The sequence below is a fragment of the Nelumbo lutea genome, chromosome 5 (genome assembly GCF_056320005.1).
Source record: "Nelumbo lutea isolate HS-2025 chromosome 5, American lotus-T2T, whole genome shotgun sequence".
NCBI lineage: Eukaryota > Viridiplantae > Streptophyta > Magnoliopsida > Proteales > Nelumbonaceae > Nelumbo > Nelumbo lutea.
In genome coordinates this window covers 84,948,703-84,971,770 of record NC_142688.1, presented here as the reverse complement: position 1 = coordinate 84,971,770, position 23,068 = coordinate 84,948,703, and the positions used below count along the sequence as shown (strand labels likewise).

The window sequence follows — 23,068 nt, the reverse complement described above, 5'->3', positions numbered from 1 at the left end:
TATTCCCGTAAACCAAATGGGGCCTAAGCATTTTGGCCTAAGAAGGCAAGCTTATTGCCTTCTAAACGTTTTTTTTTTTTTTTTTTTTAACAAAAAACAATGCATTCCCAATATTGATGCGTATACTGCTTTTTAAGTTGGAAGAATGCCATTGTGGAAGGCGATTGTGAGGTAGTGATCTATTGGATGATCACAAGAGCAGCAGGTCTATATTGTCAAAACACTACAGTAGAAAATCGAAAGCTTTGGCATCTAGATTGAACATCTCATCCAGCTGGAGTCCTAGAGCTGCCAAATGACATTGTTGATGCCCTTGCAATTTGCAAAGGAGAGGATGGAGAAATCTGTTCTTGTTTGGACTTTGGAGAGCACTGGATTTTGGTGTTGAATTATATATCATCTTCCTTTTCTCGTTCTTCTATACATGTTTATGTTCTGTAGTTCAACTCTTGTATCCACATCCACTATTGATTGGGCTATGTATTCCCGTCCTCTCATTGAAAAGAAATAAATCAAAGATTACTTGCAAACTATCTTACCCCTTTCCTAACTGTTCCGACTTGGCTCTGAATGAGTCTTGACATTTTTTAAGCCTAAAGTGACTCAATCTGTGACACCGCTAACTCAATTCTGAGTTTCAGATAAAATTTGCCAATCAAATACAAAGTAACGAGTTTTTTTTGGTATTATTCAGCCTTTTTCTTACAGAAATGATAATAGGGATTCAAAACTGCACCTCGTGACAATTCACTAATTCAGTTGGTGATTAAGAGTTGAATGTACAAGACTTTTACTCTATTAGGCAGCACCTAAGCTATCAAATTAGAAAAGTCTAGTGTCATCTAGTTGCTTTTCCAGGAATCATGTTTAGTAAAGTTCCTGTCCCGTTCCCAATCTTGAATGACTTTGCTTGACTTATTTGCTAGTTGGGCTAGGCACTGCCCATTCACCGCATTTCTAGCTATAGCAATGTCCCTGCTTATTCCATTGAAATCTTTTTTTTTTTTTTTTTATCGGTAGCTGAAAAAAAAGTAATGAAATGCCATACAAATGGTTTGTTCAGCAAAGTTACCAAATTCAAAAGAAATAATCTTTTTTACTTTTATCATTCAAGTTAATGTAGGCAGTGCATTTTACTTTGAACTATTGAATCTAATCCTAATATAGGGTTCCAACAGCTATTGCAATCGTATATTGGAAACATTTTTCCTTATGCTTTATGGCAAAATATTCTTGATCTGTTGTTACAATAGCTGTTGGGACCGGATCCAAACTTTTCATAGTTGGACTTAAATTTTCCAATTCACAACTCATGTCTCAGATTTTACCAATTTGCTTTGTTTTTTTTTGAGCAGTGAGGAATTTCTGATATTCTTTTCAATAGAAGGCTACAAGCTGCTTTGGACTTGCTAGTTACCATCCAGTATCAACATTACTTTGGACCGAATATAATAATAAAACCATACTTAATAGTGTGGTGTGTGTCCAACCATTAATTTTCATATAATTATTATTAATGTAAGAGAATTTGTAGAATATACTTGGTTAGGTTTCAAAATTACAGTGGATATTTTACGGAATTTACATTGTCTGTTCCCTTGGTACAAAAAAATTTCTGTGCCAGACCAATACCAATCTGCCACACGAGCCTGTTTTCCCATTTCAAAATTATAAGTTATTTTTTAAAATGGAACGGTAGATTGCTAGTGGTTTGATACAGAAAATTTTCTATATAAAGGAGGCAGAAAATGTGAACTCTACTTTAGGGGGGGGGGGTATGCCAAGGTTCAAACAAAAGCAGGATCATATATAATGACAAACACTCCTCAGTGAGTCAACAACATTTGTCTCAATTTCATTTTAATGTGCATTCTATGCAGGTTGTTGTAATATGGGTGACGTGGCCATGTTTTGAACTACCAGTAGACTTTTAGGCTCAGTTAGGAAGGAGTATAAATACAAATATACTGTATATATTTATATTTACTCTTTCCAAACTGAGCCTTACTAACAAGATAATCGATATTTTTAATGAATCTTAAGATGAAATATAATATCATAAAAATGCATATATACATGTATGCATACATACATATATACATAAGAGGCAATTGTTATTGTTGGGTGTGGGTCCAGCCCATATGAGGGGCCCACCCCACCTTTATTTGCTCTCAAAAGGAGCCGTATAGTGGAAGAAAATGGCTTTCACTTTTTCAGTTTTTTTGGGCATCATGTTCGTAACTAGACTTGTTCATGGGCCGGGCCGGGCCAGGCTCGGGTCGGGCTTTGACTCTTTATTAACAGAAAAATATTAGGCCCGAGGCTGAGCCCGGCCCTGATAAAAAGCCCAAGCCCAAAGCCGGACCTAATAAAAGAAATTCAAAATTTTCCTTATTCAAATGGACATTTTCTATTTTAATTTAGATGTTTTTTCCCCTATTTAAATGAACAATGGGCCTACAAGTGAATCAATAACATTCTCAAATCAAAAAAATTATTCAAATGGACATCACATAGGGTTTTTACTTAGGTTTAACTATAGGTCGAGTCGGGCTGGGCTATTTTGGCAAAGCTCGAGCCCAGCTCAAATTTTATGCGGGTTGGGCTTTTTGGCCCGAGGTTAAGCCCGCGGGCCAAAAAGCCTATTCAAGCTTGTATGGGGATCGGGTCGGGCCGGGCCGGCCCGTCGGGCCACCCGGCCCATGAACAAGTCTATTTGTAACCACCCAAACTAAGAAAAACAAGGAAAAAAAACACAGAAACGAGGGTTTTTTTGGTTCTTTGAGTTTTGTGAAGAGAAGAAAAGTTGGTTCTTATTCCATTCAAGATCAAGTTTGGAAGTGTCTTTCAAGCCCGTTCTCGATGATATTAAGTGTTGGAGTTAAGAATCTCACTCCAGTTCAGATTTGGTGATTTTTCTTTTCTCCACTTCTCAGTTCAGATTTACATCAACTTGGTGATATCTAAATCTCTGTTTGTGTTGTATCCACCTTGCATTTGGTGATGTTAATGTTGTTCTTATGAGCCAAGAATTATTTCCTTGATGTTTGTAAGCCTCTAGAGAAGACTATTGTACCCATTAATTTCTGAATTAGTAAAAGACTTTTACGGACCATAGGTCTCGTTGTTTTTTCTTCGATTTTAGGGTTTTTCACATAAAAATTATAGTGTGCTACTGTGTGGTGATTGTTATCTGTTTTTTTGTTATTTAGCTGAATTGTTTACTTATTATCATTGTTGTTGGCATATCCTTTTTCACACACAAATTTAAGGGAAAAATTCTTGCTGTACTAGAATTGTTTTTATACTCATCTCTTCTACTTTAGTGTAACTTACCCACCAGTTATATAGTTAGATGTTATTATTATGACGCTCAAAAAGGGGAGGTGCAAGATCCTTATGAATTAATAATTGGGATATACTCAGTGGTTTGTTACAATCCACACGTTGCTGTCTCCGGCCCAACACGGCCAACATGCAATGCCTTATTATACTTTTTTCCTATGATAGACGGGAAAGGAATCCAATGCTTTAGCTTTGACCCTTCCTCCCCCTTCTCTCCTAATTGTAATCCATATCAAACAAAATATCATTTTTATCTAATTAATCCACCATCGGATGAAGTTGACTCAGACCATACATTCATCCATCATGATCGGTGTAACATCATCTGTTTGGTTTCATGCCATGATGATGGGTGATGTTTCTGAATCACAACTTTAATTCTTACAAAAAACAGAAGTTATATTGAATGCATGTTTCTCTTCTCCAGATGCTTCAAGTTACAGTGTTATTTACACCCCTTATTGATATCCAGTTTGGATGGTAGATAGCCCTATAACCGGTGCAGAATGTGGATCGATCAAGTAGTTTGATTGAATAATTGAGGCCCTAACTCCTAATCAGGGGCACCCCTCTTGTCTCTTAACGAGGAAGGCACTGTTTGGTGGAAGGATCTTAATGTATTCAATTTAGGATTCAGGTGGCGGACCCTTATGCTTCTCAATTTCATTGCCTTATGGCATGGATTTTGTAGCTTATGTACCCTACACTTTTTGGGTCACTACTGCACTTATCGCAATCGGATGGTTAGGTATCAGGCTTCCGTTCTTCGTTTGGTCACATTCGTGGTATTTGTTTACCTATAAACACTATGAGGGTGTTTAGAATCATAGGCGTTTATTCAATAAACATTGCATATAGGCGCCACTTCAGTAGTTTTCTCTCATGTCCTTTTGTACATATTTAGAATAATAACAAAATGTGATTTCTGTTTCTATCCATGCTTATTATTTGGGAAAGTTGTTTTTTAAACCTTTCTCAAACAGTTAGGCATTTTTTTTACTGTTATGCTGATGTGGTGTTTAATGGTGCCTAGTGATGTCTAATTGTCATAAACGATTGCAATTATTACATTTCTAGTTTTATAAGCAAATAAAATATAAACATTGACAAAAAAATTTTGCACTTACTTTTGTTTATTTGTAGTTAAAATTTATACTCCTACCTGATGTGAAATTTGTATTTACTATTCCAGTTGCACTATTTTCTTTTTGAGTGGGCAAATGTATTACATGACTGGGGTGTGGGGTGTCCTTTCTTAAACCCTCAACCCTGGTGAAGGTGAGATTGGATCCCAAGCCTCTACTAAAACCAGGCTAGAGACCTCACCAATAAACTGGCTGGCACCCCATTTTCCTTTGCACATTCATTGGCGTGCAAAGTTTGTTTGTTTGTTTGTTATTTCCTCCCTTAAAAACTGACGCAAAATTTATACTGCTTTCCTCCTTCCAAACAAGTAACCATATATTTGTATTTATTTCGATTTTCGAAGTGGGGGCAGATTATATTACTAATTCATTCATAAGTCATAAGCAAACAAAAAAACGACGCGAAACCTGAAGCAGAAATAAACAAAATTTACACTGACCCATTTGCACCCAACCCAGTGTAAATGAAAATCAGACTGCAAAACAAACAGAGCCTTACACGCCCGGCCCATAAAGCGTGCTTGTAGGCTTGTTGCTCTCTTACTACACGTCAAAACCCCTAAAAAATGACACATATGGGGAAAGAAAGGACATAGGAAATCTTGTATTTTTATCACATTGGGCTGGTGAGGAGGTCCAGCCAACACTTTCATGTGATACCATTAAAAAGCCTTGGATACCTTGGCCATGCATACTCAATACAAATGCAACGCATATACCAACTTCACTTCTCATGACAGCATCTGCTTATCCCTATGTTCCATCTCTCAGGTTATACTTTTTTTTTAATAATTTATAATTTATAATTTATAATAATAATGGGCTGAACTGAACTGAACTGAACTTAATTAAATGGGCTTATTTCTTTGTCTTTTTACCAGATCATTTTCCCTGGACCCTGGCAGTAGCAAGCAGAGTAGCTTAGCATAGCATAGCTAGGCAGTGTAAGTAATGCAGAGAATAGAAGAACAGAACACATGAAGGGGCCATCTAAAACGAGAGATCTGTCAGGAGTAAGCTTTGGAGTGCAGAGTCGATCAGATCAGACGATTCACAACCAAACCATAACCACATCTTGAGTGTGGGTGGATAAGGAAAAGGACACACAATCGTTCAATTGACTGTCTGGCAAAGCTACCCATCAAATTAAATGGCCTTCAAGTTTGCAACTTCCCAACTGTATCCAACTCGCATGTGGGTCCCGATCCTCTGAATCAGATGGCCACCATTTTTTCAATCAGTGTGGGGCTCGCTTTTTAACTGTGCCCCAGTTCCGCGCGTACATCAAAGTCTGTATGACCGTTCTGACGAAAATATTCAAATCTCTCTCTCTCTCCCCTCTTTTTCGCTTTTTTAGATCTCTGTGGGTGTGACTGTTATTAAAATCTTACTTCTTTTTCTCCCTTCCACACTGTAAATTTCTCGATTGTACACCACCTTAAACCCCACATAACATCTATTTAAACCCCATTAAGAACCAAAAGAGGAACTCATTTCTACAATTTTTTTTTCTTTTTTTTTTTAATTTACTTTCAGGGTTCCTTCCTTTCTGCAGCTTAACAGACCTTTGGTGCTTCTCTCACAAAAATCCCCTTTAATTCTTTTCATTCTTCTCTTTCTTCTCTGCAACCGAACACTTTTTCCATCCATTATAAGAGGCATGTCAGGTTTATATAGTCACAACTTCTCACCTGCAAGAGCGGTTTCTCCGCAGATTAGGAACACCCCGGACATCGAGAGGTACTATGGAAACATGAAAGCGTTGTTTTTCTATGTTGTTGTTGATTTTTTATTTTCTTTCTTCTTGTTTTTTTTTTTTTTATTCTTTTTTCCCAAGAAATTCCTATAGTTTTGATTGATTTGGCTGTTGTTGAATTCTGGGTACCTTTTGTTTCCTTTTAGTCAGTACTTGACGGAGCTATTAGCTGAACATCAGAAGCTTGGTCCTTTCATGCAAGTCCTTCCAATATGTAGCCGACTGTTGAATCAAGGTTTGTACCTCCATTGGCTTCCTTATGAGTTCTGGATCTAGGTTTTCTGGGTTTTGATGGATTTCTTTGGTTTTGGCCTATTTTATATGATCACAAGAATGCTGTTCTTTATGCATAAGAGATGTACTAGATCAGTTTGGTAGGTTTTTATCTTCACTATCCTTTGGCTTCTTGCCTCGACCTTTTAGTCTCTGCTTTGAACAAGAATGTGTTTCTTGATGTAATCCTCCTATTAAATGCTGTTTGGGAGGTTTCTTTTGAGTTAATTGATAAAAATGGTCATTGAAACTTGAAATCGATGTTTTATTTGATATATTCTTATAGAGGAAGAGGATCACTAATAAAAGGGATAACATGAAATCATGAATTTTGTTAAGTTTATGGATACAAGTAAAGGGCATTCCAAGAGATTCCTTGTTTTGATACTTGTTTGCTTAGTATGTTAACTATATCGCTTCCACAATATTAGTTGTTGGTAGAATTAGAAACTAGAATCAAGTGAAGTCAACTCAACAGAGTCTTAATCCCAACCTTCTGGGGTTGCTACATGAATTCTACATTGCCATTGCACCTTATCAAAAGCCATGCCTATCACCAAACTTTAGTTCCTTACTCCTTAGAGCACGGTAGGGAAAATATTATGCCAGTATAAATGTTGAATAGCTTCAACAAAATGAAATGGGGCAACCTTGATTTTCAGAAGCATAAGCAACAGGAGAGGCGGAGCTATATTTGTAACAGAAAATAGAAAAATTAATTTAGGATCTGGGTGATAACTAGTCTTTGGATACGGGATAGGGATGCCCTGGGGCTCTTGAGATTAATTGGGATCCAAACAGAATTGTAATTATGCTATTCTGGCAACCCTGGAGTTTAACCATATCTTTATTTTAATTTCAGACCCTTATACTATTCACAAGTTTCGTTTTTTAGTTCTTGGTCAACTCTCTCTCTCTCTAAATTTATCAGAAGTACAAGTCAGTTCTTACTGTCATTTTACTTCATGTGTACAGAGATTTTACGGGTTTCTGGGATGGCCTCCAATCAAAGTTTTGGTGATTATGACAGACTTCAGCATGGTAGCCCCAGCCCAATGGCATCCTCAAACCTTATGTCAAGTTTTGGAGGAACAGGTTTAGGAGTATGGAATGGGCTCTCTCAGGAGGTAAGTGTTGCGTGCTCTGTTGGTAGCATCTTCATCTTGTCATTCCACAACTCTTTATGTTGCAAGTTTAATATAAAATCCTTTCTTACTGCCTTTTGTTGCATGTTTAATTGCATACATGTGACTTTTACTAACAGCTTAATAATGAGCACTTCTAGTGTTGGAATGCAACACCTTTGATGAATATGGTGGTCTATGATGTAGATGAACAATTATTCCCCTTAAGTGCACATGTGCCTTACTGTCTCATTGATTCAGAGAGTGTCCAGACTCCAGACCTAGATACTTTTACCCATTGAACAACATATAGCTTAATGTTGCAGATTTGCACTTGACTAGATACTTACACTTTTCCTGACTGTTAAGTGCTAACCTTATCCCTTAAGCAGCTTAAGTAGTAGCTGTTGTCCGCAAGGGGAAGGGGGTCCTCCATTGATGTGATACTTGATGTTTCCCATACAAAGATTCCAAGAGTTAGCCAACTAACCATTACCCGACATAGGTATCATGGATGAAGTTATTTTGCTCACAATGACTAGTTGGCGATCATGTCAAAGCAATTCTAATGATGCAGGGTCTAGAGAGTTACTAAAACCTTTTTATATCATCAGTCAGATATTATCATGCTGCTCTTTACATTTTTTCTTTGTCTCTAGTAGCAAGAAAAGAAAAATATTATCTGGACGATCCATTCAATGATTTAATTCCACTAAATTTTCACGAAAACCAGTTATTTTACTTAGTTACATATCATCATCCGTGAAATGTTCTTTGCATTGTTTGAATTTACTTTGCTGCTTTGGCCTTTGAGATTGCTCCTCGCTTCTGTTGTCATATATTGCGAACATAATTGGCCAAATAATACATTTGTATCTGCTTCAAGAAGTGCCTATTTACAGCAACCATTTTTCATATTTTTCTTAAATGTAAGTAAAAACTATAAAGTGAGATATGTCTTCTAAAAAGGGGGCTTGACTTGACAACTTCTAGTTAAATTTCTATAATCACTGCATTCCTTTTTCTGTTCTCTTTAACACTCAATGTAACCTGACATGTGGTTAATTGCTCCTTGCTTCTGTTATCATATATTGCAAACATAATTGGCCAAATAATACATTTGTAGCTGCTTCAAGAAGTGCCTATTACTGCAGTCAATTTTTCTTAAATGTAAGTATTAGCTATAAAGTAAGATGATGCATTAAAAAATGGGGACTTGACAACTTCTAGTTAAATTTCTATAATCACTGCATTTTTTCCCCGTCCCCTTTAACATTCTAAATAGCCTGACATGTGGTCCATTGTGATTGACTTATATCAAGTCTTTCATCCGATGACTAAGTTGTATCACTTTTGCCTTCAACTAACATCTATGTTGCTTGGGCCTCTTCACATATTTCCATGCTCGATTCTCATGTGACCTTGTTTTATGAACTTTATGGTCCATTTAAAATGGTAACATGTATGAAGAGGGCTTTCCGTACTTTCCAAAGGTTGTATTGAAAAATGCCTACAACCACTTCTCGGTAATTATGACAAAACTTCATCAAGTCCTAACAAAAGAGAGGATAACTGGCAAAATGAACTGAAGTTAATGTTTTAATGGATATCAACAAGGAACAAGAGTGGAATATCTTAAAATAAAATTATACATTTTCTGTTTTCACACCTCCCCAACAAGATACATGACAGTATGTTATTTCTATTGTGCAGTTTCTATCTAATTGCTTTTGTTGATTTCTAACATGTCAGAAAAAATCAAAAGAAAAGGATAGTGTATCTAGGACACATGAATTGATTTTATAAAGATTGTTTCCTCTCTCTCTCTCTCTCTCATCTGCGATGTATAAGTTCATCTTATTTTAATGCTTAAATTTAATCTGGCTTTGTTTTATTCACACCCTAATTTGATGCTGTTAAAAAACAATATTTGCAAGTTATGCTCATTTGATAGTAGTAGACTAACAGTTCATTAGTATTCTTGCTTTGAATATCTTGCACATTGCACAACAAAATATCTATATTGGTTAATTAAAATTGAAGAAACAATTTTGTAAATCTATACTTAATAAAGTACAAGCACCTTATTTCCTTTTACAAGTAATAGAAGCTTAGAATGCCAATGTTTCACATCCCGCCTATTTCCTTTCAACTTTTAGAATCTCTTCTTGGGTTGCAAGGTGCTTAGAGAAGTTTATGAGAGATTTCTTTTGGGATCCAGGAGAGGAAAAGAAGGACCATTTGATCAAGTGGGAGCAGGTTAGCAAACCTAAGGAACAAGGGGGTTTAGGAAAAGGGAACATCCTATTAAGGAACACAACTCTACTAGGTAAATGGCTTTGGAGGTTTCCCTTTGAGAGCGACAAACTATGGCAAAAAGTGATTAAGGGCATTCATGGGGTGGACGGAAATGGTTGGGATGCAAAAATCTCCCCTCGCTGTTCTTTGACTTCTCCTTGGAAAGCAATTCATGAAATCTACCCTACTTTCCTCAATTCCATCCGGTTTGATGTGGGACAAGGTAATAAAATTCTATTTTGGGAAGATCTTTGGGTAGGGGAAATCCCACTTAAAGATCAATTTCCTGATCTCTTTGCGCTATCTAACCTTAAGGGGGAAGCTATATCCATGTTGGGAGCACAATGTCCAAATGGTGTGAACTGGAACTTGGGCCTCAACAGGGGACTAAGGGAAAACGAGTCTGAGTCTTTAATCCTATTGCTGGACCTTCTAGGGCAAATCCACCCGGACCCTTCACTGGAAGATTCTAGGACGTGGGTAGGCTCTCCAGACAGTCTCTTTTCTTGTTCTTCATTCTTTAGAGTACTTACTTCCCCCAACCCCCTGGGTGTGTGAAAGAAATTTGGTGCAAGCCTATTCCCCCGAATATTCAAGCCTTCTGTTGGGAAATATTCCTTGGTAAGGTAAACATTTGTGATATGCTGCAGAGAAGAAGGCCATACGTCTGCCTTTTCTCCTCGTGTGCTCTTTGTGTAAGGAAAGTGGTGAGACCCTATCCCATTTAATGATATCCTGTTCTTTTGTGCTTCAAATTTGGGAATTCTTTTGTACTGTCTTTGGCTGTAGGTGGGTTCCCCCTCAAGATGTGGCAGAACTCTTCAACCGTGACTTATTGAGACAATGAAAGAATGGGGGGATGGTAATGTGGAAAGCAACAAAGGCAGCAATTTGTTGGGTAATATGGGAAGAGAGGAATAATAGGATTTTCTCGGAAAAAAAGCAGAACAGTAGAGGAAGTCATTGATAGCATCAAGGTGAAAGTATCTCATTGGGTAAAACCCTTGGATAGCTTTCAAGTCTTCTTAGTCACAGACATTCTAAAAACTTGGCCTGAAATAGCAGAACAGTAGAGGAAGTCATTGATAGCATCAAGGTGAAAGTATCTCATTGGGTAAAACCCTTGGATAGCTTTCAAGTCTTCTTAGTCACAGACATTCTAAAAACCTGGCCTGAAATAGCAGTCATCAAGAATAATAGATAAAGTAAGGCTGGAGCGGAAACCGCCAGAAGGCAATAAAGTGATACTAAATTTTGATGGGAGCTTCTTTGGAAATCCGGGCATTTCAGGAGTAGGAGTATTCGGAAATTCTGAAAGGAAGATATTGGGTTTGTTCTCAGGACTGGTTGGCATAGAAACTCATTGAAGGATGAACTTTTGGCATTACTACAAGGGTTAAAGTTAGCCAAACAGTTAGGATAAAGACATATTGAGGTGGAAGGGGACTCAAAAGTAGTAATTACAGTAGCCATACCCTGTGGACGTTTAAACAAGTGATTAGGGAAGTGGAAAATATTGCAAAGGAGGTTGAGGCTGAATTTAAATGGGTCTGAAGAAGTGCAAATGGGCTAGCTGATGCTTTAGCAAAACAAGGGGCATTGAGACGGCAACTATTTTGGGCTGCACTGTAATGAGAGATAGAATAAAGTGATTAAAGGGATCAACAGTCCCATCACCAAGTTGTATAAACTGTTTACAGTCTTTAATTTAATAAAATACATGTTTACTGATAAAAAAAAATTTTACATGGTAGTAGTTAAAAATGGTATTGTTGCATTTGCTGGCTGTAATAAGAGGATCCTGAAAAGTGCTATTGGATTAAGAATGGGTCTGAGCTCTGAAGCATCTCAATGTCAAAAAGAGGTTGAGGTTGAGGTTGCCTGCTTATTGCTTGATTTAGAAACTTGTCAAGGAACTCCCTTCTGGATAATAAAAATGAAACATCTCAATGTCAAAAACCAAGATACGAATGTAATCTTGATTCCTGAGTAGTGGATCTGTGTTCATCTTAGCATAGGAAAGAATGGGAAAAAAGACTCCGTACGTGATTAGATGATGAGCTACGTTTATTGAACTCAGGTAGTGGTAGAGAGGTTATGAGGATCAGGTTAGCTATTTTGGTGATTTCTTTGTACATAGGAAAGAATGGGAAAAAGACTCCGTACATGATTAGATGATGAGCTATGTTTATTGAACTCAGGTAGTGGTAGAGAGGTTATGAGGATCAGGTTAGCTATTTGATGATTTCTTTTGTACGACGTAGTAGCTTTTGCACATATATAAAGGTTTAATGGGTGCATTAATTATTAAAAGTTTATTAAAAAAATATATGAGGGTAGTCAATGTATTTAAAAGGAATCTTAATGTTCAAATATCATGACATGTTTGAATTGTCTGTTTCGCACAGAAGGCCAAAAGCGCCAAGTCCCATTGAAACTTGAAGAAGTCTTGGCAATCCAGGCCCTTCTGGGATATAGGTGGAGTATTAAGAAATGATAGGGGGGAAATTCTGGGATTGTTCTCAGGACCAATTGGGGAAGAGGATTCCACAAGAGCAGAACTGAAGGCAGGCATGTTCGGCCTACAGAAAACCGTGGAATTAGGCTCTCAAAAGCTGGTAATTAAAGGTGATTCTAAAGTAATCCTAAGCTGGCTGAGAAAAGAGGAAAAAAATCCATGGTGGTTCAGAAATGAGATAAAAAAACTTAGAAAGTTGTCAAAAGACCTACAGTTATTAATTCAGTGGGTTCCAAGGTCAGCCGGCAATCTAGTTGATCAGTTGGCAAAACAAGGGGTGAACAGAGAACAAGTATTCTGGGCACAGTTATAACTTAGAAAAGCAAAATCTTTGGGGTTTTTTTCTGTCTCCTGTTGTAAGGGGAGCCAAGGCTACTCAATGATGTAAAGACACCCTTTCTTTATCAATAAATATCTTCTTTTAATGATAAAAGAACTTGAAGAAGTCTTCCCCCCTCTAAGAAGCCATAAAAGTGCTTCCTGAGAGCAATCCCAGAACATGTTCTCACATTTCACATCTGGTTCTTTGGGTTAACAGCTATTATTGCAATCATCCTGATTCTTAAGAAAGTTGAACAATTTGAGTTAACTTGTTTGAAGCTTTGAAATATCTGATCTAGTTTCCAACCATGATTCACATCTTGGAAACATAGAAATGAAAATTTTTGCCAATGTTCTTACTGGCAAGTTTTCTAGATGTTGGGTGTACCGTGGGTCCAACTCCTCTCTTGTCTCATATTGCTCTTGTTTCAAAAAGAAAAGGAGAGGGAAACATATGTGATCTGTTGCTATTCTCTTGGAGGGTTTCTCTCAACACAAAATAGTTTTCTTAGATAATGGAGTTCACTGTCAAGGCTCATACCATAGTACGTATTTGCTATCAAGCATCTCCAAAGATTGTTTTCAAGAGGTTGTTCTTCCTTTTGAGGTGAGAAGTATTCTGTTTCTTTGGTGATTGTATTCCACCTTGTTGGTGAAAGGTTTGGGCTTTAACTAAGAGGATTTCTTTTCTTGATGCTTTGTTTCCTCTAGCTATTGCTAGAAAGGTATTTTGCATTCCTATTATCATCATTATAGTGGAGATTTTCTGGGCTAGTGCCTTGTGTTCCTTTTGGAGATCTTTTCCTCGTTAAAAACCATGATGTGCTCTTATTCTCTATTGCCTTCCATTTCTTTTACTTGAATACTGTTATTGTTGCCTTTCTATTTCCTTGTTCATGCTTAGTTTGAGGGATGATTTTTGTGTAGACGCAAAACAGAATATTCTGCGGGCAGAATACATTGTTTTTTGCGCAAAACAGAGTACATTCATAAACAACACCCAAAACAGAGTACTTGAGCATTACAGACCATTTTGTTCTTCTCCATATCAGTGTGCTTGTGTCCCAACCACCCCAACATTAGACACGCCCCAAATACTTGTGTTTGAAAGCAGTTGATGCTAATTTGCTTAAGAATTTTGAGTATAAAACACGAGTGGTCTACTGAAGTTCCTTGCAATATGGCGTGGAGTGAGGAACCCTTAACTTGGAGGTGGTGTTGCGTTGTTCATCTATTTAGTCTTACATATTCTTTAATTTTCTGTTTACCAAAGCTGCTGACTGCATTTAGTTTTTTGAAATGTCCTATGCTGACCATCCCATCATTCACCTAAAAAGCTGATCATCCATCCCATTTGAATCCAATACTTGATGGTAGAAAACAGCTTTTCATTTTAATCACTCACTGACATAATGAGATACAATTGACATGTCAGGGCAGTGGATGGGATGCGATCTTTCATCTTAGTATCTTTAGTAGTTGAATCCATTGAATAGTGCTTTGGTAATGGGGGAATCTGAGTCACTCTGTTTTGGTTCATTGAATGGCCTGCTTATTCTTTTGATTCATCACAAAGTTCTGTCTGGGGAGGGAAGATCATGTTAATCTAACTTATCCAGATTATCTTGTGTATGGCAATGGATCATGTTAAATGATTAAAAAGACATGGTTCTATAAGGTTAGATATGTAGCTGTCTATTGTTTGACCTCCAAAGTGAGGCTATGTTTATAGGATTCACACAAGGTTCAAAGTATCAATGTAAAATGCCTCGTATCGGGCGTATCACATCTTGTGGTGTTTTAATATGATAAAAGGTGTTTTTATGGGACACTTGTCTAAAGGTTACCCAAACAAAGATAAAAAAGATAGAGTTGGAGTCAAAACAAACTCTCGATACACAAAGTATTGGGAGTATCGATACTTTGAACCATGGATTCACATATGGCATAGAGATAACTGTTGATTTATATCCTATAACGGTATAACCAATGTTACATGGACTCTCCTAAATGGATGAAATGCCCATGTTTGACAAACTTGGTTTCCAACACTTCATGGATTCTTGATGGAAACTACTATGTAAAATATTTCTTTTTCTTCTAGCTTATTTGATATAAATGAACAGCTTATGTACATGATAAGTTCTATTTTTTTCCTATGAAATGTTACTTAGAAAGAAAAGACAACATAATAGACCTTTTTTTATAGGTAAATAATGTTTGAAGTAAAAAAATATGAACTATTATACTTTAGACGTTTACAGGAGTCAATGTTTTTTTGTCTTTCTGAGTAAGACTTGGACACGTCTTGTATTCTAATTTCCATGTCTGTAAATCTGTGTCCATGCAATACTGGCTACATGACATTACCGTCCTACATCTGTTACCTGTTGTTTTGAGCTGCTTGAGTGTCCCCATTTCTACTCGTTTCTGATTGTCATTTCTTCTGATGTTGTGGACTAACATTTTAAGCACCTATTATACATCTGAGTTTTAAGTGCCTTCATTTTTCATCCTTGTATTTCTACAGTTTCTTTATGGCAATTGTACTTTCTTTTATTTTCTTTTTCTTTTTGATTTTTAGTATGTTACAAGTTATATACCTACAACTTGTGGAACCAATACCGTTATTTTATTATGTGACAGAGATTTGGTGGGCCTCAAGGAATAACCATGGACTGGCAAGGAGCACCAGCAAGCCCAAGCTCATTTGTTGTCAAGAAGATTTTGCGCTTGGAGATTCCAGTAGACAGTTACCCAAATGTAAGCTTACCAATTGTGTATTCTGTCTTTAAACTTATTTGAATAAAATTGTTGCTTGTAAGTAGAAGGGTAAAAGGTATCACAACTGACTACCTATTATGCACCACTAGTTCAATTTTGTTGGGCGGCTTCTGGGGCCTAGAGGTAACTCGCTAAAACGGGTGGAAGCTTCTACAGGCTGCCGTGTGTACATTAGAGGAAAAGGTTCAATAAAAGACCCAGGCAAGGTAAGATATATTGGAAACTGGAAGCATGATTTCTAAGAGAAATATTTTTTTTGGTTTTTTTTTTCCAATTCAAATTTCCTTTGTGATTATGTACTAAATACTTTTATATGCCTTTTGTCCTCAAGGAGGAGAAGCTAAGAGGAAGACCAGGTTATGAGCACCTAAATGACCCCCTCCATATTTTGATTGAAGCTGAGTTACCTGCCAATATTGTTGATACGAGACTAAGACAAGCCCAGGAAATTATTGAGGAATTGCTTAAACCTGTGGTATTTATTCTCAGTTGATGCCATTTTCTTGGAATCCAGCTGTCAATTATGATAGTTTAGTGATATTATTCTTGTTAAAGGAAAATCTTGATGTTGAGTCTGTCTGCTGCATGTTGATACTGTGGTTTGTGGTAGAAACTGTTAAGTTCAGAGTTTCTATCAATCTTCATAAGAGCACTCAAGTGAGGACAGACAAGTTTGAGCTGCTCATGTGGCACTCTTTGTGGGTCTGTTGGACCACCATTCCATTATTTCATGTCCTCAACTTATTTAACTAAGAAAATACATGAAGACCTGTGATAGAACATGATTCTCCAATCCCCTGGCAATACATATTGTGCAAATCTAGCAAAACAATTTGATCAGTCCTTAGCAATTATCGTCATCATTATCAAAACCTTGTCCCAATTCCCAACTATATATGGGGTTGGCTTCATCTTTTCTGCCATTCCATTCTGTTCAGTCCATCCCCCACCCCCCAAAGACTCCGGATAGCCGGAATCATCAACATTTCTTAATGACCTTTGTTCTTAATTTTTCTTCATCTTCCACATGGCAGGATGAGTCACAGGATTTTTACAAGAGGCAACAGCTCAGGGAACTAGCCATGCTGAATTCTAACTTAAGAGAAGAGAGCCCTCGACCAAGTGGTAGTGTATCTCCTTTCAATTCCACTGGGATGAAGCGGGCAAAAACTGGGCGGTAGGAAATCATTATTTTGATTCTCTTGAATGGTTTCTCAGATATATAACTGATACTCGTGCCCAGATACACCTCTTTGACTTATCCCAATTCAGATAATCTTCAAAAGGATAATGAGTTCTCTGTTGGGAACTTCTCTTTTGACAACAGAGAAAAAGGGAAAAGTAAATGAAGGCCTCAAGTGCATTATCTGGATCTGACAATGTTGGCCATGCATGTTGTAAGCTTAGAACATTTATTTGATTTATTTTTTGTATCGTTAACCTTGACATATGGCATGACGTGTGTGGAAGATGTATTAGTTGTGTAATAGGCAGGCCTTGGCCGAGGGATCACTACCGGTGAGTATATTTTCGTAGCATGTTTTTTTACTCATTATCTTTCTATCAGAATAGGGAATTAGAAGAAAATAATCTGTATGAACATTTACTTGATTCTTGGAAATTGTTTCGACTTTGTATTTGGTTCATGTACATAGGATTTTGGAACGTGGTATGGAAAATATATCATGCTGTTTATGCATCAGAAAATAAATCTGATCCAAAGATTCCTGCAGAAACTGATATAGTGAGTACCAGGGCCAGAACAACACAAAAATGTTCATATGGTTGAAGTTCAACAAATTTGTTCTAGAATCTAAGCATCTAATACGTCAGTAAGTTCTCAGTTGGGTATAGAGTACCAGATGAAGTTGGGTGAAAACGTAATCACTGCTACTATCGTAGTACCCTTCTATTATTTCTAATCCGAAAAACTGGTTTGGCTTGGCTTAAGTGGGCCAACTTTAGCTTTGATGAAGCTATTGCTTTGCTGCCTTGTTAACTGTAATTGGACAGGATAGTAGGATTTCCATTTGATTTATTCCGTATGGTCCCCTATTCACTTGGGTTGTATTTGGTACCATTGCTGTTTCTCTCTTAAATTTACATAAAATTGTTATTTGAGGCTATTTATTGTTAAGTAGACATATCTTAAAAATGAGGCTGTTTCTTGCTCTAGGGGTGAAGTCTAATCATTCTAGTTAAAATAATTCTCATGTGATGTGATGATGCATGTCTCACCAATTTGTATTGATCAACCCAAAAGGTTTTTTGAGGTAGAAAAATCAATGTCACCAAACACAACCCCAGCAATGGTCTTGGCCATAGACAAAGTCCTATGCTACATTTTCTTTGTAGATTGTGAATTATGATGATGCTTGCATTGAAGCCCGAACTGAACATATGCTTTTTACTCTGTTTGAGGTGGTCTGACGGCTGACATCGAACATTCAGACCATGTCTTATAATGGTCATACATATAAACCAAGTTCCCGATTCCAAATCATACCATGGGCTGCGTTTATGTCAAAAAATGTTGAACTCGTCCAATTAGATGGAAGAATTCATTTTCCAAGACTTTTTAATCGATCTAAGATGTAAGCCGCCACAACGGAGCAATTCATTTAACAAGACTCATAGACAATTTCAGCACCTTATGGTTCATGACAGAGATAAAGGCATTACCAGAAGCAAAGGTCAGCCATGGTTGTCCACACTCCACACTAGCTATGAGTAAATCCCCAAAAGCCTCTACTCTAGATCCAGGCTGCTGTATCAAGGGCTATCACTTCTATTCTTTAGTGAAACTAGGTCGATGCATTGAGAGGGGAGCTAGGACTTGCCTTTAAGGAAACCCGCCTTATTGTCACCACCTGGCCAGTTGCCTAAGGCTGTGTTTGGTTGCAATGCAAATTTATTTGCACTGATGCAGAACCATGGTAGTGAAAATGATTTCGGTGCAAATTATAATTTGTTGTTAGGTCAAAATTTATCTTATTTTGTTTGATTGCAATACAAATGAAGTAAATAAGACCTGACTCGAAACAAAATTAAACCAGAATTTGCATTCTTTTCATTTGCACTTTCATTGTACTAATGCAAATAAAATTGCACTGCAACCAAACACAGCTCAAGTTTCAATCAACCATTTGCAAGATTTACTAAGGATAATATTCTCGATTTTTCATAAGCAATTATTTTTGTTGCTGCTTGGTTTGGCAACAAGTGTGAGGGTGATGATTTAACAAACTTTGAAGTTTGAAATGATAGTGATCTACAAATGTAATGATGGTTAGAGGCCACAAGGTGGTTCCCAGGGAAAGGTTATCCAACGCTCAAGTTAGTATCAGATGAAAGTCAGCAAGGTTGAACTGAGATAGCAAGATGAGCTATGAAGTGTAGTGCGAGTTGAGCAGTGAGAGCAAAAATGCATCAGAAAGTGTTACCCTGGATGACGAGCCCTTTTATAGGCACTCAGAGTGTCACCCTAGGGTTTATTACTCTTCTATTGGTGGGTGGCCCATTCTGTTTCTAGTTTATGGGCCACGTGTCACCTCCTTGTAGGAGTCACCAAGTGACTCTGGATCTGCTCCTCACACTGGGTGCCTCACACTGACCTCACAGGTACATCTCACCATGCATTGAGAACATCTCCCGTGAACACCAATATACAAGTATGAGAGATGTTCCCAATGCATGGTGGGATGTGCCTGTGAGATCGGTGTGAGGCATAGATCCGGTCTCCATTGTTCCGTAGTGTCTCCAACATGGGCCATGTGTCCTAAAAGGGCCAAGCCGTTGCATCAACTTGAGTCTTATGCTGCCTTTGTTGCCAGCATGCAACACATGTCACTTCCTCGATTGGAATTAGTTGAGAACTTGAGATGGCATTGACACCCCACATGTACATCTCAGCATGCATTGGGAACATTTCCTATATTAATCATGAAAGATGTTTACACAGGTGGGAGGTGTTGTGGGGCGCCAATCCGATCTCGAATTAGTTGGCCATATGTTGCGTCCTTTGTTGAAGCTGTCAATCATGCATGTACTCAACTCGCCCACGTGTCTGCATCATGACTCATCCAGGAGTCCATTTTTCATTGAAGCTCCCCCCCTACCCTCCCTTTTTTTTTTTTTTCTGGGATCCAACAAAGCAAATGGAAACTAAGCATATAAAAGAGCATACTGGGTAAAAGTAAAACATGAGCCTTGGGACTGCATTCTGTATCACCAAAAGTACCTAGAATCTAATAAAGCATAAAAGTGAAAACTAGGAAGGTTTACCAACTTATTAGTGTTCTAGTATTCATACCCTAGAAGCTCAATGTGGATGGTGCAAGTGGAGGGAATCCGGGTCCTAGTGGAGGCGACGGAGTTCTAAGGAACTCTCTGGGTACTGGGTAGCTTTTGTATTTGGGTTTCACAATTATAACAGTATCATCACCTCCCTCCAAGCTGAGCTCAAGGCTCTCCTTGATGGGCTTCAAATATGCCATTCTCAAGGTCTTACTAGCTGTCTGTGTGGGAAATCTGTTGTATTTTTAGAAGCACTAAAGCTCTTCTTGCCCATATGAATGCCCCTTGGAGAGAGAGCAACAGACGTGTCGATTTCTTAGCAAATGTAGAAATTGAGGATGAATTTGGGCTTGATTACATCTGTAAATCACTCTCCGCAAGCTCTTTGTCAGCTTCTCAGTGCAGATTTTCACAGCATTACTTACCGTCGCAATTATTGATGATGCATATCCATCCTGTATGAGTTTTGTTTTCTCTTCCTTCTTCCTTCTCTACTATCTACTATCTGGGTTGAGAAATTATTGATGATGCATCGATTCTATACTTGTATTGGGGATTGGCATATACACATGCAACTGAATTGCATTGCATTGGCATTAATGATGGACACATGCCCAGCATTAATTATATTAGGGTAAAATATAAAAACCTCACGTGTGGTTTCTGATAATCATAAAAATCTCCCAAGTTTTACTTTAACAAAAACCTTTTGAAAAACTCTACATATACCTCCCGTGCGTCAATGAACCGGACAGAAAATGACCATCCTACGTACCCTTTTAAAGCATTTTCGCATGACATGAAAACGTCATTCCCACAAATTAAAGATTGGAAGTATGTAGACCATAGGCAAAAGCACGTGCAATGGAAGATCCTCATGTTGGTAATCTGAAAAGTATGTAGGCCATTCCTGTGTGGGGGTGTCCCTCTTTCTTTCAACCTTCTTCCTTCTCTATTTTTTGAGTTTTTGAGAGAGATGTTGAGGCCAGCCTCGCCAAGCTCCAAGGCGAAGACTTTTAATACTACATGAAGATCTATTCCATAGTCCTTGGCCGGAAACAGCAAGAAATCAACTGTGGACGTCTACCTCGCTAGCCTCGGCGGTGGCATGAACATCTCCTGCATCTTCTACGATTTCCAACGACGCTGCGTCGCCCTCAAAGTCGTTGGGAAGAATGGATGCTTCGTCGAAGGCATCCTCCACCTCCCTAGTAACTCTCCCGTCAAGAAATACTACCTCCTCCTTATTGTCTACAGCATCCTTAGAGGTTCTCTGCCTGCCACATCCCTCTCCTTCAGCCTTCTCGTCTGCTACACATCTGCCCTTTGCACGGGTTGCGTTGCCTCCACCGCTGCATCACTCTTCCAAGAAGGGGTGGGGGTAGGGCATCAAGTCATTATTTGGACGATGATGAGGAAGACACCAATAACGCTATTGTTGCTAGTGCTAGCAAGAAATTACAGAGAGAACGGCCTGAGATGTTTGGATATGGTGAATCGAGAGGAAAGATAGGGTCATCTAGACAATTAGAGAAAAAGTCAGAAACCAGGTCAAGAGCTACTGTGCTTTCTGATCTTTGTGGTCCAGGAGAATGGATGCCCACGACAAAACTTCATTTTGAGCTAGTAGAGCAATATGGGAATATTTGGCATCAAAGGACTGTCCTGTCAATGAATCCAAGGGAAGACCATGGTTTGGACTGCTTACATTGTTGAGGAATATCCAAAACATTTTGTCATCAACATACGGTCCAAGGGGCATGTAACGTTTGAGTTTGTTTCCTTGGTGTCCTTGCTTTGATGAGTTAACTTGCATGGCCGAGTATTTCCAATGTGATTCTTCCTGAGGCATGGCACAGGTGACCCTGAACCCCTTTTCTCTGTTTTTTCAGTATTCTAGATGGGTTGCTTAAAGGAAAAGTCTCCTCTTCAAAAAAATAGTGTAATTAATTATGATGGGTACCAAAACCACATGTGATAAAGAGAGTAAGAAAATCATCATCCCTGTTCTCCATCTTGAGCATATTCAAGTGTTAGAAGCCGCACAACAGGGACGATGTAGGTGTCGAAGCAAGAAACAAGGGATGGCTGCATTGCAGTGATGAAGACAGAGGGCATTGGATGGGTGAACCAGATATAGACAAGAAAACCACACAGTTCATTACAAAATTGTATGCAACCCACATCTCAAATCTTGAATGGCAAGTTGTTAAAGTTCAATGGATTGACTTAGCAATCAAGGATGGAGGATTGAAAGAAGAGGAAGAAATTGACAAAGAAACAATATGAAAAAACCGAAAGGAAAAGAGGATAAAGAGGTTCCTCCTTGAATGAATGGAGTTTGGGTGAGAGATTGTGTCCTGCGTTACTCCTCTTACCGGATAAATTGAGATAAAGAAAAAAAGGGAGAAGAGGTCGACAGCGGAGAAGAAGATGATAACATCTCGACAGGGGTATTTTAGTAAAAACAGATGCAAACCATTCACAAAAGGGTAAAATAGGCATTTGAGAAATACTGATTCACTAGTTTAACATTTTCCGTTTTGGTTATTGACGGAAGGGAGGTTTTTGTCATACTCTTTAAAAATCTAAGGGAGGTTTTTGCTAAAGTAAAACAACAGGAGAGGTTTTCTTATTGTCAGAAACTTCAGGAGAGCTTTTTATATTTTACCCATTGTATTAAAAGCTGAAATTTTTACTTTTTTACCGAGTTGTTAACACGCTGGTGTTCCATACATATTGGACCCACATGACATGAGCCAACACCAGAATCCACAGGTGGATCCTCTCCTATGTGTATGGAAAAATGGCGTATTCACTCATCATAGGTTAGTTAATCCACGCAAGTATTCACAGCAGATCATCACCGAAACTTGCGTCCGTCCTTGAATTAGCGAAGATCATCACCGAAAACCACGATGAACCATAGCTCCGACTCTTAGAATTTTCGTTCTCAAATGGATCCTCGAGCTTGAGCATCCTCATGACGTGACATAAATGCCCTTTGGGCGCCATCTAATTTTCTTTACAATGCCCTTTGTGAAAATGATACAAATGACACGTTTTGAAAAGTCTTATTCATTTATCTTACAGTTTTTCTGCAAAAACCAAGCTTGAACGGTTTTTCTGCATAACTTGATGATTAAACGTGACGGAAACGAATCCTCGATTTTGAACCAGAAGGCAGCTGCAATCGGAATTAACCCGT

The 23,068-nt window shown here is 38.1% G+C and overlaps 1 protein-coding gene and 1 pseudogene across 4 annotated transcripts; both read left to right on the top strand.

Moving 5' to 3' along the window:
• Positions 1 to 5,371: 5,371 nt before the first annotated feature.
• Positions 5,372 to 17,210, top strand: LOC148853223 (RNA-binding KH domain-containing protein). Of its 3 annotated transcripts, none has more exons than XM_088944575.1 (8): positions 5,372 to 6,230; positions 6,393 to 6,481; positions 7,495 to 7,646; positions 15,427 to 15,543; positions 15,654 to 15,770; positions 15,896 to 16,039; positions 16,599 to 16,741; positions 16,892 to 17,210. In XM_088944575.1, exons 1-8 carry the CDS (start codon positions 6,151 to 6,153, stop codon positions 16,911 to 16,913), a joined length of 864 nt encoding a protein of 287 aa, XP_088800701.1. In that variant the 5' UTR covers positions 5,372 to 6,150; the 3' UTR covers positions 16,914 to 17,210. The 3 variants fall into 3 exon arrangements, with proteins under 3 accessions (XP_088800701.1, XP_088800704.1, XP_088800705.1); XM_088944579.1 differs by having other exon boundaries at positions 5,899 to 6,230; positions 6,397 to 6,481; XM_088944578.1 differs by having other exon boundaries at positions 16,599 to 16,941.
• Positions 17,211 to 20,724: 3,514 nt separating this feature from the next.
• Positions 20,725 to 22,564, top strand: LOC148853222 (FHA domain-containing protein FHA2 pseudogene; annotated as a pseudogene). Its single transcript, XR_016099449.1, has 2 exons — positions 20,725 to 20,743; positions 20,825 to 22,564. The product of XR_016099449.1 is annotated as an FHA domain-containing protein FHA2 pseudogene (transcript).
• The last annotated feature ends 504 nt before the right edge of the window (positions 22,565 to 23,068 follow it).

Excerpts from the sequence above, each read along its gene's own strand:
- LOC148853223 (XM_088944575.1), top strand. The coding sequence starts at position 6,151 with ATGTCAGGTTTATATAGTCACAACTTCTCACCTGCAAGAGCGGTTTCT. Across the intron at positions 6,231-6,392 it reads AACACCCCGGACATCGAGAG|TCAGTACTTGACGGAGCTAT; the intron begins GTACTATGGAAA and ends GTTTCCTTTTAG. Across the intron at positions 16,742-16,891 it reads AAGCGGGCAAAAACTGGGCG|AGAAAAAGGGAAAAGTAAAT; the intron begins GTAGGAAATCAT and ends TTTTGACAACAG.